The sequence below is a fragment of the Dipodomys merriami genome, unplaced genomic scaffold, assembly GCF_024711535.1.
Source record: "Dipodomys merriami isolate MVZ:Mamm:240054 unplaced genomic scaffold, mDipMer1.0.p SCAF_8, whole genome shotgun sequence".
Lineage (NCBI taxonomy): Eukaryota > Metazoa > Chordata > Mammalia > Rodentia > Heteromyidae > Dipodomys > Dipodomys merriami.
In genome coordinates, this window is record NW_027206401.1 from 31483925 (window position 1) to 31498634 (window position 14710).

Consider the following 14710-nt stretch of genomic DNA (forward strand, 5'->3'; position numbering starts at 1 on the left):
CTTACAGGCATGAGCCACCAGCGCCCGGCTTAGGAGTGTAATTTTTTAATATAAACTTTCCTAAGTAGATAATAATCAAAGATGTTCTTAAATGGACAATGGAAATTGTTTCTGCCAGGTTTTTCTTTCTTCATTTCATGCTCTGTTAGTGTTTATTACCAGAGCTTGGGGTGGGGGTGGAGGTGGGGGAGAAAGTAACAGACAAAACCTCCCAAACTCAATGTAGTTCTTTGCTTTACTAAGTGCATCAAATACTGTGACTACTTTCCAGAAGTGTTAGTATGACATATCAGAGGCATTTGTAACTAAATGTTTTATAACACATTAGTGTACTTTATGGTTAATTATAATACTTCTTTATCAATGCTGAGAGGAAGAAACAGATATCTATGGGCCTGGGAATGTGGCTTAGGGTAGAGTGCTTGACTAGAATGCGTGAAGTCCTGGGTTTGATTCCTCAGTACCACATAAATGGAAAAGGCCATATGTGGCACGGTGGCTCAAGTGGTAGAGTGCTAGCTTTGAGCAAAAAGAAGCTCAGGGATAGTGCCCAGGCCCTGTGTTCAAGCCCCAGGACTGGAAAAAAAAAAAAAAAAAAGGAATCAGATATTTTCATATTTCCTTTTTTAAAGGACGTAGTTTACCAGCTATCTATAGGTAAAGTATCCTTACAAAAAAAATACTATTTAGATTTTTGGATATCAGAAGGATCTATGTTCTAAAAGTTCAAATAGTAAATTTTTGTGAGAAAACTTTAAAAAATTCAGTAACTCTTAATCTACCTATGTGCGATTTAAATATTTCAAAAAGGAGAATCTTGAATATGTTTCCTTACCTCAGGAGCAAACATGGTCTCATAGGTAGGATTGTATTGAACTTCTTTCACAGCAGGGTCAAGGTGAACTCCAGTCTCCAAATCTTCCTAAAAAAAAGCCAAGTGAACATTAAAAATTTCACATGTAACTATTTCATTTTAGAAATTATACCAAAGCTTCTAAACACCAGCCATTTAAATCACCAATTATGATAATTATATTATTGATATATATTACTGATATATATTATTGGTAATTCTAAAATAAAAAGATTAATAAAAATAATATTTGAATGTATATGTATGGCTAGTTTTAGAGGTATCATATGTAACAAATCTTCTCTTTTCAAAATATTTACTTTAGCTAGAGATGTGGTTCAAATGGTAGAGCTATTGCTTAGCAAGTGTAAGGCTCGAGTTTAAACCCTAGTAGGGCCAAAAAATAAAAGACAAAAAACTCTTAAAAATAAGTTAATTAGAAGACTCTAATTCTCTTTGTGTCTTAATTAACTCAGAAGTCTTGGTTCTCTTGTTCCACAGTCAGAAGAGGCACTGTTTTTATTTAGCAAGCCTATTAAATGTGTGAACAGATGGTTCTTGGTTTGGTACTGTAGAGGAAACAGAAGGAAGTGGCAGGGATTGAATCTTTTTAACCTAAAGTCTTAGAATCCATGTCAATGCTTCAACTTTTTTTCAATTCATTCCTCAGTTTAATGAACATTCTGGAAAAATCACTGGCAGTTCCTTTTGTAACTCTTCCACTAATAAATTTATAATGGTATCCTTAGTCTGGCCCTGTCTCTTGAACTCTATAGACTTGTATATCTAAGCTTAGCCTTGGGATCTTTTCTTAGAATATCTAACATATATCTGAAATCATTCTTGGCCTTGTTTCTCCTAATGACCTTCTAGGGTCCTCTACATTACTGGCAATTACATTCATAAGCAGTTGCTCAGGTCAAAATCTCTTAAGTTATACTTGACTATTCTGTCATACACTATATTAATACATCTGTATATATTCACAACAACTTTTCATACCCTTTTTCCATCAGCTCAGTTCAATGAGCATCTTGCATCAGGATTACTGTAATGGTCTCCCTACTTTCTACACTTGCCCACCTACAGCCTCACTGCACATAGAAGCCAATGCAATGCTTTCAAAATACTAGTCAGAGTATAATACTACTTTGCTATAGTCCCTTCACTTCCCAGTAGCTCTTCCACTCAGATTAAAAATATAATATATGTCTACAAAGCCCATTACAGTTCTTGGAAAGTAGGCCTGGCTCCCTAAAGTAGCTTTACAGGGCATTTTCCTTTTTCACTTTTGCCCTCTCTTGAGCATCCACATATTTAAAACTTGTTATTCCATTATAAATATATTTCCTTTAGTTAAGGCATGCTGATGTCATGCTGAAGGTAGGATATATCTTGTCAAGGTGATACAAATTAATGCTGCAAATTTTGCCTACATGTGGAGTTTATAAATTTAACAGTTATACTAGAGAAGAACGCATGCCATGAATGATAATTTGCATAGTTATGCAGGCCAATGATTAAAGACCAGAAAACCAATAAGAAAAATACCATAGACAGTTATTGTTCCAAAATCTTCCACTCTTAAAATGTTTGCAACAACACTTATATTACAGGATGTTTAGTTTCTCTACTCAAAGATAGAGTTCATCAGAAAAAGTGTCTTCCTTGAACTTCACTCCTTGTAGTTCAAAACTGTCCATTTCCTTACCCACTTACCTTCTCCTTATAACTTCCAATTGCCACCCCCAATCCACCCATTCTTCCTTCCTTCTCTCTTTCCTTTTGTCTCACAGCCCTGATGCCATTCCTGGTCTCTGGATTCTCATATCCAACTGCCTACTGAATTTCATTATATGTGGATGTCACCATATCAAACACTATGCCACAGAACATACTGTTCTTCCCATACTTTATCTTCAGGCAGTCTTGCTCATTATGTATATTTCTCCAGAAATCCCATTCCATTCTTCCTTCTTCATATTCCACCTACTTCTGTCCTAGTTCAGGACTCTAATTTCCCCACTTTTGCCATATTAAACTAACAGGTGCTTTTAAAAAAAGAACAAGCAATTCAAAGCTTTCTGTACTACTTTGTGTCATAAGGCATTCCCTTTGTTAGCTGGTAACATCATCTTCTTATTTTCCCTGATCTGTTCCCTCTGCTTGCCCGAGGAAAAACACTTGAATGCTCACAGTCCTAAAGCATTTTTCACAGTATTTGTGACATTATTTGTTCTGTGTAACTTTTACTTATACTTACATGTTATATCCTTACTGCCTAGTAGAATTCAAGCCATTCAGTATATAAATATTTGTTAAATTAAAAAGCTGAAAGGAAAGGAAAAAAAAAAGCTGAAAGGAAAAAGCAATCCATGGAGACATTAAATAGGATCAGGCTGACTAAAGGTTTCTGGGTTTGGCAATACAGTACAAAAAGACGTCTTCCAGAGTGATTTTGGTACTGAGATGAATCATAAAAAGACAGCTATAAGGAGCATTTGTACAAATAAAAATATAGGAAAACAAGATAGGATTACTTTTTGGACTTTTAAGATGTTTGGCATGTGTTAGGCGGGCTTTGGCCTTCAACCTTCTGCCTTAAGTCTTCCAAGTGTTGAGATTATAGGTATGTACCAGCATGCTAGTCCTTTCCTTATTCTTGGCCTGTGTTTCTCCCTGCTGTCTTCTTTCTTGTAGTAGTATGATTGACTATATCTTTTCTTAAGAAGAAAGAAAAATAAACTTAATTTTTGTCAGAAACCCCTCCCATCTGACATCTCATCTCTTGAAATCAATATTCCACATTGTGTGGTGTGATGTTGTGCAACTTCACATGCAGTTTAATTTTGTTGCTCGAATTTCTTGTATCACAGTTGATATTTATTTATTTATTTGGGTTGGTTGTGGGGCCTGAACTCTGGGCCTGGGCACTGTCCGTCAGCCATTCAGCTCAAGGCTAGCACTCTACTACTTGAGCCACAGCACCAACTTCTGGCTTTTTCTGCTTATGTGGTGCTGAGGAATCAAACCCAGTGCCTCAAGCCTGCAAGGCAAGTACTCTACCACTGAACCACCTTCCCAGCCCCATAGTTGATATTTTTTGTTTGTCCTCTCAACTCCTGATATATATACATATACACACATATATGTACATTAAAATCTCCTACTGTGATTGAGCACTTATCATTTTCTTATAGTTGTTAAATTTTGCTTAAATATTTTGCGCTTTCATTGTTATATCCCTCTTTGTGAATAGAATCTTTTATCATTATGAACTATGATCCATAAAGGAATAATTTGATAATACTGGACTAAGTAGACAATTCTATTCATCAAAAGGCAGAAAAAACTGTTAGGGGCCAAGTTACAAACAGAAAAGAATGTTTGCAATATATATGTCTGACAAAGGCATTCATAATACAAACATGTCCTACAGAAAAAAATGAAAAGACAGGGCTGGGAAGGTAGCTCAGTGGTAGAGTGTTCACCTAGCATGCATGAAGCCCTGGGTTTGATTCCTCAGCATCAAATAAACAGAAAAAGCCCGAAGTAGTGCTGTGGCTCAAGAGGTAGAGTGCTAACCTTGAACAAAAGAAACTTAGGGATAGTACTCAGGCCCTGAGTTATAGCCCCAGGACTGGGAAAGAAAGAAAGAAAGAAAGAAAGAAAGAAAGAAAGAAAGAAAGAAAGAAAGAAAGAAAGAAAGAAAGAAAGAAAGAAAGAAAGAAAGAAAGAAAGAAAGAAAGAAAGAAAGAAAGAAAGAAAGAAAGAAAGAAAGAAAGAAAGAGGAAGGAAGGAAGGAAGGAAGGAAGGAAGGAAGGAAGGAAGGAAGGAAGGAAGGAAGGAAAGAAGGAAATTATTTTTGAGAGAAAAAAATCACCAATAACAAATACGAAAATATAATCAATCTCACTAGTGCTCACTGCATAAATTTATGTTTTGAGCCAAAATACTTGCTATTAGTCACAATACCAATTAGTTAAGTACTAAAATAATGTTTTCCTGCTTCATTTCTCCTTCTTTGATAGTTTCTTCCCTGTCCACATCATATAAACAAGTGCTAATTCTCAAACCATCTATAGATACACCACTGCTTTCCCATCTGAGAATGGGGACCATTCAGTGTGGGGGGTGGGAGGGGAGGAGTAGGGATAGCCCAGCTCTGCATCCTTAGATGCATCTCTGGTCTCTGGTACTTTATCTTACATACTTTATGTAATCTTTCCTCCTGGATTTCCTTATTAATTTCTTAGAGCCTGAACTAATAAATAAGCTCTAGAGTGCCCCACCTCCGACACTGCCAGCTCAGCTTTGAACTTCAGATTCTCAATGTACATACTTCAAGGTATTCTTTTTCACTTACTTTTTCCATTCTCTTTCCAAATACATTTCCCTTAATCTTGTATTCCAGGATTTGGAGATGCAAAGGAATAGACACAACAATCTCTGGGCCCCAGAGTCAGTCCAGGTGAAAGTAAAAAGTTAACAAATCCCAGCAATGTGGCAAGTCCTGCAGTTGAGATATAAAAAGGAGGGACTCAGATAGACACAGCTGAGGAATCTGGCTCTGAGAACTGAAGGACAGTGGAGTCTGGGGTGTGGGATAGTGGCACAAGGCACGGCATTTTTGAGCAGAAAGACTAGTGTGAGCAAAATCATGACAAGAAAAAGGAAAATTAGACTTATGGGGCTCTACAGAGTTCAATATGTGGGAGAATGGCAGGCTTATGTGGTACATAAGAAGCTTAAAACTTCTCTAATAGGCAACATGGATTAATAATTCTCTAATAGGCAAATTGGGATTTAGAAACAACCTTCACACTGCATGTGGAGAAGAGAATGGGACGTGAAATTGGGGACAAAAATGGACTAAGTAGAAGGAAAAGACAAATGATGAAAAAATTTGAACTAGACAATGGCAGCAATAAAGTGAGTTGTTATATGTCACTAATTACAATGGGCAGGACCTACCACCCCAGAGAAAAGTATGAAAGAGAAAAGAAAGACCAATAGTTACTGGGAAAATTAAGAAAGGTACGAAAGTTATGCTAATGAAAAGAGAGAAGATACTGCATTGAGAAAAACTGATGACACAGAAATGGAAGCTAAATGACTAGCTTCAGGGGCTGAGGACAAAAAGAAAAGGGGACCCTAAGGGATGGAAGTGGAATGATTAATCGAAATGGGAAAAACAAAAGTGGGTTTTGAGGGAAAGAAAATGTTAATTTTGGGAAAGAAAATGTTAATTTTCCAGCATACTGAACTAGAGGTACCTGAGAGCCATCTGGGAGAGATGTTTACTAGGTCTTAAGCTAGTGAAGTGTTTAGGATTAGAAAAGAGAGCTGACATTTAATCACTATTTACTGCTAAAATTGCTTTCCATGGTTTATGAGAATTCTTATAACTCCATGAGATAGGCTCTAGTGTTGAACATTGCATTGAAGATGAGAAAAGACTGGCACAGAGTATTAAGCAGGATATGTATCCTAGAATCTTGACTCAAACCTAGGCTTAATGGTTACTTGTGAGCCATCAGCAGCACAGGCTGAGTTTGAAGATATAGGAGAATTTGTGGAGTGCAAAGAGTGGTAAGAAACACTAATTTATTGAAGGAAAGGGCAGAAGAAAGAGGAGACCAGAAGGCTAAGGATTGCCTCTTGGAAGTCCTAGAGAATGTTTTGAGAAAGAGGAACAATTTAGCAGTGTTACTTCATGTGGAGATTCAAGTCAGGTAGCAGAACTTGACAACTGGAAGGTCTGGGACATCGTCTAGAAGAACAGTTTTCCATGTAGGACCACAATGCATTGGGTTGTAGAGAAAATGGAGGTGAAGTAGTAAAGCGAGCTCCAAAAGCAGGGCTATAAAAAGAAGTTTCTGAAAGCTTTAACTTAGGAGAGTTTTGTTTTGTTATAAAGACCGGTTTCCCAGCTGGTGAGTCACATCTGTAAGCCTAGCTACTTAGGAGGCTGAGACTTAAGGATCTTAGTTTAAAGCTAGCCTGGGCAGGAAAGTCCATGAAAGTCTTATCTTCAATTAACCACCAGAAAACTGGAAGTGGAGCTGTGGCTCAAAGTGGTAAGAGTGTTAGCCTTGAGCAGAAGAGCTCAGGGATAGCCCCCAGATTCTGAGTTCAAGCCTCATGATCACCACCACCAACAAAAATACCAATTTTCCAATATTCTTTAATGCCAGGTGTCCTAATAAAGAGTAAAACTCAGCTGGGCCCTATGGCTCAAGCTTATAATCCTCGCTACCTGGGAAGCAGAGAAGGAAAGTGGGTTAAGGTTCAAGCCCAGCTCAGGCATAAAAGTTTGTGAGACTTCATCTCAATCAACTGCTGGTTAAGATGGTGTGTGCCTGTTATCCCAGCAATGGGAGAAGCACAATGCCTGTGACTGTCATCTACAGAGAAGGAAAGAAGCCCAAGAAGGAAGACTGAAGCCTAGGTTGAGCTGGGTAATACTACATGGAAAATTAACCAATGCAAAACAGGACTGGGGGTGTGGCTGAAGTGGCACAACACCTGCCTTGCAAGAGACCCTGAGTTAAATCCCTAGTAGTGTTAAAAAAAAAAAAAGGAGCAAAATTCATAACTAGGTCCTTAAAAGCTGGTTAAAAGACTTATGTGATAAACTAGATGGGAACATTCTCTGATTACCCATATGGAGCTCTAATGCTAAGTGGTGGATGCTCTCAGCAAGTTACAGACATACCATTATTTTCCTTAATTCTTAACCACACTGAGCTGTCTGCCTTCCTAGGTTTCCTAGTCACCTAAGCTTGGGAACTCCTCCCTTAGTCTACGTGGGACTGACTTCTCATTCTTTGAACTGTCTTTTTCAGAGAGGACTTGCCTGACCAACCTGTCAAAACCATACTCCTTGTTTGTTCCTTATTTTGGTATCTTATATAGTTTATGTTATAGTATTCAATCCAATCTGGAGCTACTTTATTTGGTCACGCTTATTGGCTGCCTCTTCCCTTAGAACGTATATATCCTGAGGAAAAGAAGGCTGGCTTGTTGGTCTCCATGGCTTCACCCCTAAAAAAGTACTTGGCAAATAACACGTGCTCAATAAGTAATTGCAAAATGAATGATATAACCCAATGTCTCCCTTTAACATCCTCCTTTTTGGAGATCATGCATGCGGTTTCTTAAGTCCAATGCACGTTTGCTATTGTATTAACATAGAGACCCCAAGAGTTAACCTCTACAACACTATCACTAGATATCTGGCTACAGGCTATACGCCTGAAATCTTTACAATACTCCTCTGGCACAGAAAAATGCTTACCTTTACTACAGACGGGAGAAAACAGGATAGTTGCATGTATCCTTCGCTCAAATTCACACAAGTGGTAGAGCCAGAGTAGAAACTAGTTCTCCCTAATCAAAACAAAGTCAGGCTACTTTGGGAAATTCAGATCGTTTTATTTACGTCCTGAGACTACACTGGCTCTAAACAGCCAGGTCATGTAGTCCACAAATTCAAGTTTTACGCTCTCCTTGACCACTTGTTTTCTGATGGACAGACGCGCGGGCAGAGCCGTGGAGGGTTGTCCCAAACGTGCACTTCTCCCATGGAGGACGAGCGTGGGAACGGGCTGGAGCTAAGTGTTAGCAATGATCTCTCAGCACTCGGGGGTGACCCGAGAACTAATGGCAAGCGGCGGGGATGGAACCGAAGCCAATTCCCCCACACACCAGTAGCCAGAACACTTACCTTAACGGCCACCTCCGGAGCCGAGTCCACCGCCACTGCCAGCGAGGGCTTGGCCGAGGGAGATTTAGTCAGGTGCATGAGGGAGTCGGCGGCTGGCAACGGACACCGACCGCCCTCACTGTCCGAGTCCGATTCAGACCCCGAGCCCGAACCATAGGAAGCGGCTAAAGCTGCGATGGCAGCCGACATGACGGCGACTGTTTCTCCACTACAGACACCAGGCCCGGGCGGAAGAAGCAGTGACTCCCAGGTCCTAGCAGATTACTAGAGAAGACATCATTTACTTCCTTCGCTAAGAAATCACTTATCAAACTTTAAAACAATATGTAATTTTTTACAAGAACTACACTCAAGCACGGAATTCTCAAACTTTTATCTAGGGAAGCGGAGAGAATCCCCAACCATCATAACTTTCAGGACCCAGTTGGGTTAGATTAAAGGCTGAGTTCTAAAATACCTTGCGGCCTGGAGGCTCCCGTCCTGCAGCGCGGCGGGAAGTGAGAGATGGATGATGGGAAATGTAGTTTGGAAGCGAGGGGCGGGGCTACGAGGGCAGGCTTCCCTTCGACCCCGCCCCCGAATGGATAGTTCATTCAATTGGCTATCATCTTCCCTCAACCCCTAGCCAAGCAGGGTTCTCTCTGTCCCCCTCCCCCCCAAATGTGAGGATTGGGTAATACCACAGAGCCCCAGGAAAGGGGGGAAAGCCATCTTTACCTCATCGGATGGATAAGTGGGCGGGGGCTGGGTTGGTCACCAGGGCCGCACCTGGGCTCTGGGGGCTGCGAGGTTAGGTGAGAATCTTCAGCGTGAACACCTGCGGCTCGGCCAGGAGTCGCTCCTGGGAGAAAGGGTCAGACGTTAGGGGGAGCGAGCCGCGGCTCCCCCCGCTGCGGGCGAGGATCTCCGCGCCCGGTTGTGGAGCGTCGCGCGCGGGGAGGGGGCGGGAGGAGGGCCGCGGCTGCTCGCGGTGTTGTTCGCCCGCACATCCCGCACACCGTGGGTCCGGCGGCCGGCGGGCGCCCCGGGCGACGTACCCAGGGGCTCGGGCGCTTCGGCTGCTTCCTGGAGCCGGTTCCCTCTCGGAACCCGACGGTCCCGGGGCTGAGCGGGACGGGCGGCCGCCGCCGAAGCATGCAGAAGGGGTAAGGCAGAGCCCCTCACGATTCCACGGTGAGCACGAGTCTCTCCGGGATTTTATCTTTCGGGGGAGGGGGCCTAGGAAAGGAACACGTCCTCCTCGCCGGAGACCGAGCGCCAGCCGCGTGGACCTCGGGTCTACCAAGGTTGCGGGAATGGATGGGCGCGCCACCCCCGCGACGCCCCCCACCCCCATCCCGCGTCTCCCCGGCTCCCGCCGCCCGGGCTGGACGCCTCGGGAGACCCAGGCTGGCGCGCCGGGGTCTGCGTTGCAGGACCGGCCTGAGGCTGCTCGGGGAGGAGAGACTGCGGGTCCCACCTGAGGTGTGTGTGGGGGGGGTCTGCGCTCAGCTGCCCGCCCGCCCCCGCGACCCGCCCCCCGGGCCTTCAGGTTCTGGGGGAGGCTGCAGCCCAGGGGTGGCCCGGGAAGCCCTGCTGGCGCTACGTGCCTTGCTAAAGCCGTCTCTGCTTGCGGACGCGGCGACGGTCTGTCTGTAAAGGCGTAACGGTAAAGCGGGCGCCCACGTCCCTTTTTTATTTTATCTTATTTATTTATTTGTTTTGTTTTGGAGAGGAGGCAAAGCGGACCCCTCGCCTTGGATGCCTGTTAACGGGGAGGTGCCCGGGGCAGAGTTCGGGAGCCGCGCTCCCAGCTCTGATGTCGACAGAACTCGCCCATTGTGCCACCCAGATAATTATTCAACTATGCAGCATCCATTGCACCTTTCCCATTTTTTCTTTTCCCCTTGCTACAGCATGCCCCCTAGCTTCGGTACTTCGACACCTTCTCTTGCACTTGGGGAGGATGAACGAGAATAATGATGAAAAGAAAGCACATCCGACCTGTCCTGTAACCGGTTATTAATTAATGAATGCCCAGTTAGGCTAGGTACTTGAGTACGACGCATTCTAACCCTAGCCTTTTTCTAACATACGCTGTGTCTTAGATGCTGTTTTAATTTCTTTTTGGTGTTGCATTCACGTATTCGCCAAGTCTTATGTCTGTTTGGAATTTGATGTCGTTGATCTCTCAATCCGTCTCATGTTCTTGCATGCAATTTATATGGTAAACTTTCATCTTTCTAAAATTTGATAGCACTATACCATAATTACAAATGCAATCTCAGTTTGAACTCTGAGAGCTAGTTTAAATCTTTATGCCTTAAGTTTCTATTTGGAAAGAAATATGATTATGTATCTTGAATATTTGAATAAACTTTATATTAAATTTCTCAAGCTTTGAATAAGAAAACGTTTGTTCTTATTTTCTTGGTAGCAGAATACTTGATTGCTAATCACAATCTTCAGTTGAATGAAAGGCAGGATTTACTATTTAAGATGGGGTTCTTCACTGCCTTATTGCTTCTTAGTTTATCGGAATTTAATTTCTTATTCAGTTCCTTGTGCAACATTAAATTACTTGTTAGAGGTCTTTATATCCCTTTTCTAACTTTTATCTACAAGACTGCTCTCTACCTGAAAAAAGAAATATTTGTGTGAAGACATAATAAGGAACTGTTGGCTTATTGATTATGTTAAAGACTGCAAATCTCATCGAGAAGAAAGAACTAAAAAGTAAAGGTTTTCTTTTTGTAATTGTCCCTTTCTGGGTTAAGCTTGTTACATTAACCCTTTTGCTCAAACCAGAATCACCTATAGACGTTGCAGAGGCCCTTTGAATGCACAGTAAGTGTTTAATGGCACTTGGAAGTGTCTCACTTGGAAGTTGATGGTGTAGAATCAGTTAACTTGGTTAGGAAATGACCTTGCAATTTACAAAATGGACAGCTTTGTGCCTTGGTTTCCTGATGTGTAAGTAAAGATAATACTCATTTACTCCACAAGGTAGTATTCACAAATTGAATGAAAATGTTTTCCTAGTGCCTTTAAAGAAAATTTAAATATTTTGGCTCACGGGTAAAGAAAGAATTCCTATGTAAAAATACATTAAAAAGATTTCTTTAGGATTTTCTTTGGCACTTTAGGATGTTTGATAGTTTTTGCTTTGGAGAGATATGGCTCTAAATTGTATGATTTCTCATTTATAAAGGAGGTTTAATTGCATATTTAATGTTATAAAGAGTATATATAGTTAAACCATAGCCATAGTTAATGCCAATAAAAATTGTTACTTTGTAAAAAATGGAATATTAAGTTTGTGAGAAATAAGTATTCAGAAAATGTTCAAGTTTTTTTTATTAAAAACATTATAGGTGGCACAATCCAAAATACATAGTTGTGATCATTTTATAAGGAATAATATGGATATATGTGGTTTAGTATTCAATCTTGTATCTACACATTTAGAGTCAATACATTTATATTGTGAAATACTATAACTATAGTTTTTCTTACTGTTAGGAATAATTTAAGATATATTTTCCTAGTGCTTGATTATCATTCTAACAGTAGTTAGTAAATTTGATTCCTTAATGAAAGCCTTGATTCAGTCAACTAGCATTAGCAAAACCCACTATTGCAAGATCATGTTAATAGACCTTGTTTCAGACCAGTACTTTGGGTTATTTTGTGTGAGAATTTTATATAGATAATAAGACTCTTAAAGTGTGTTTAAATTTACTGTTTGTTATATGGAGTTTTTTTTTTAGATTTGATAACAAATTCATAATGTTTAAACTAATGAGCTAAATTTCAGCTATCATTACTTGAGCAAATGCAGTTAATTCATGTTTTCTTTAGCTCTTAATAGTTCCTATCTTGAACTTATTGTTATAAATCCAAAGATTCTAGCATAGCATTTAACGAAAAGCAAGGGCTCCATCTTTTTGGTTGTTGTTGAACAAATAAAATGAATAATAAATATTGCTTGAACTATTGTACTGAATGAAAAATTTGAAAATATATTTATCAAATATTTTAATTAATAGAACATATTTTATTGCCAGAGAAAAGAGAAAAAATATGTTTGGATGTTCTCTGTAACTTCTTTTTATCTCCATTTATAATCCTTTTACATTAGTGAATTAGCACTTAGACATTGAATAATGTCTATGTTATATTGTATACATTGGTAACCAAAATGAAATGATATTAACCATTTTTTCCTTAACGTTATAGCTCACTTCATTAACTTTTCTTGCTTTTTCAAAATTAGATATAGAAGTATTTTTTCTTTTTGACTTTAAATTTTCCAGTGACATCTTAATAAAAAGAAGTATATACATTAAATTGTGTGCTGAGTACATAATTTAAAAAATAAACGATCCCTTTAGGAAATGGAAGAATGAGGTTTTTATCTTTGTTGCTGTTTTTTCTTTTCTTTTTGTCTTGTTCATTTATCTATCTTTGAACGGGTAAGGGGGGGCACAAAAATGAGGAACAAATGGTGAACGAGTGCAGCAGTGATACTCACTAGACACTATGTTGAAACTGAACTATACAACTGGTAGGTGGGAACAGAAGGGAAAAAGTGGGAAAGAGTGAGGGAAGGTGTGACAGTTTCCAAAAAGAAATGTACTCGTTACCTGACTTCTGTAACTGTAATCCCTCTGTACATCACCTTTATAACAACAGTAAAACATTTTTAAAAAGATAAATGATCCCCAAGGAAGAACTTTTTTTTTATAGAAATAAGAATCTTGTTTTTTGTTTGTTTGTCACAGTCATCTTCTGATTTGGAATTTCAAGTCTTTCTGAATTGGTAGCCCTAACTTGGATTTATTGTATTTTAAAACATATAAAATGGTTTGGGTCTCAGGACTTCATTTCTAAAAAATAGCCTAGTAGTTAAAACTCAGAGTCCACTAATGTCTATATAACTCATGATGTGCTTGAATTATAGGACTATTGCTAGTAACACTTGAGAAATATCAAATTATACTAATAACTAATGCAAATACTATATTAACATACAATACTCTGACAATCCTTTTATCTTAGTAAGCCTGACAACATTTTTAGGAACTTGCCTTCTTTTACCCACTGGCCATGAAGGGGAGGATATTCCTTAGTTTACTGTGTGGTAAGAAGTTAGGGGATGAGAGAAGCTGAAAGGAGCTGAGATTTTGTACCTCTCAGGGTCTTTACTTTTATCAGTTGTAAAATGAGATGATTGAAGTAGAGACTTTTGAGGCTTCTCTTGATGACCAAAGTCTAATGGACTTGGAAAATATGTGCCACTCTGTTTTTCTTATGAGCCAGTCTCCCCCCTCTTCACTCCCCGCCCCCATTACTGCTTATATACTTCTTGTCAAAAATTTCTCCTTACTGGAATCTACCTCTGAAGAGAGGGAAAGCATTCCTATTTTGGGAAGGAAGAATGTTTTGTTCTTTGTTATATTTTTTATATTGTTGTTCTAAAAGTGATATACAAGGGGTTACCTTTACATATATCGGTGTTGTTATTTTTTTTATTTGGCTCTTTGTTTTAATTCTTATATAAACTCCCAGCACAATCAAGAAATGGAATTAAGATGGCATGGTTTGGGGCTTTGATTTGGCTGTAATAGAGCTGGAGGCAGACTGAAAAAGTGAGCTTATGAATTCTTCAGGGATAGGGCCAGTTCTATTTGTTTGATGGTTTGACTTTGCTTCATTTTGATTCTAGTGCTTGTTTTTTAGTTTAAGCTAAATGGATTTCAAGTGGGTTCTGTGGTGACAGAGTAGCAGGCAAGTCATTATTTTAGGAGAGTGGGAAGATCAGAGTGCCTGAGAAAGAGTCATGAGACACAGCTACATTGGACAAATAGACTGGAGTATTTTGTATGTGTTAACTTATTTTGAGATTAGTGATTTTCAAGGATAACATATGACATTATCTCCTAAGAGGAAAGAAAATAATACTTGCTTATATTTGCAATGATGGGGGTACTATTGCAATTATTTGATTTAATTGATACTATCTTTCAAAAGGATTTTAGGGAAGGAGGTTAACTGAGTTGAAGAAGTTATTTTCTCTGGCAAATTGAAGCCCAGGTTCTGAGAACATCTTTCACTCACCTTTCACCATTTAGTTACTGTTGGAGCAC

General features: G+C 39.7%; 2 protein-coding genes across 6 annotated transcripts in view; one reads left to right on the top strand and one right to left on the bottom strand.

Moving 5' to 3' along the window:
* Cdc40 (cell division cycle 40) overlaps nt 1-9046 on the bottom strand; it is a 47466-nt gene extending 38420 nt beyond the window's left edge. The window contains exons 1-3 of one of the 2 annotated variants that reach the window (XM_070010637.1): nt 8583-8665; nt 5220-5366; nt 836-922 (exon numbers count right to left, since the gene is read on the bottom strand). In XM_070010637.1, coding sequence (XP_069866738.1) covers nt 836-922; nt 5220-5228 — 96 coding nt within the window. In that variant the 5' untranslated portion in view covers nt 5229-5366; nt 8583-8665. Of the gene's footprint in view, nt 1-835; nt 923-5219; nt 5367-8582 lie in introns of both variants that reach the window. The other variant, XM_070010636.1, reaches the window with a different exon arrangement.
* Nucleotides 9047-9264: 218 nt separating this feature from the next.
* Nucleotides 9265-14710, top strand: part of Wasf1 (WASP family member 1) — a 44377-nt gene continuing 38931 nt past the window's right edge. Inside the window, exon 1 of one of the 4 annotated variants that reach the window (XM_070010642.1) lies at nt 9265-9755. The gene's annotated coding sequence lies outside the window, so the exon portion shown is untranslated. Of the gene's footprint in view, nt 9756-10590; nt 10612-14710 lie in introns of those variants that run through there. The other 3 variants (XM_070010639.1, XM_070010640.1, XM_070010641.1) reach the window with 3 other exon arrangements.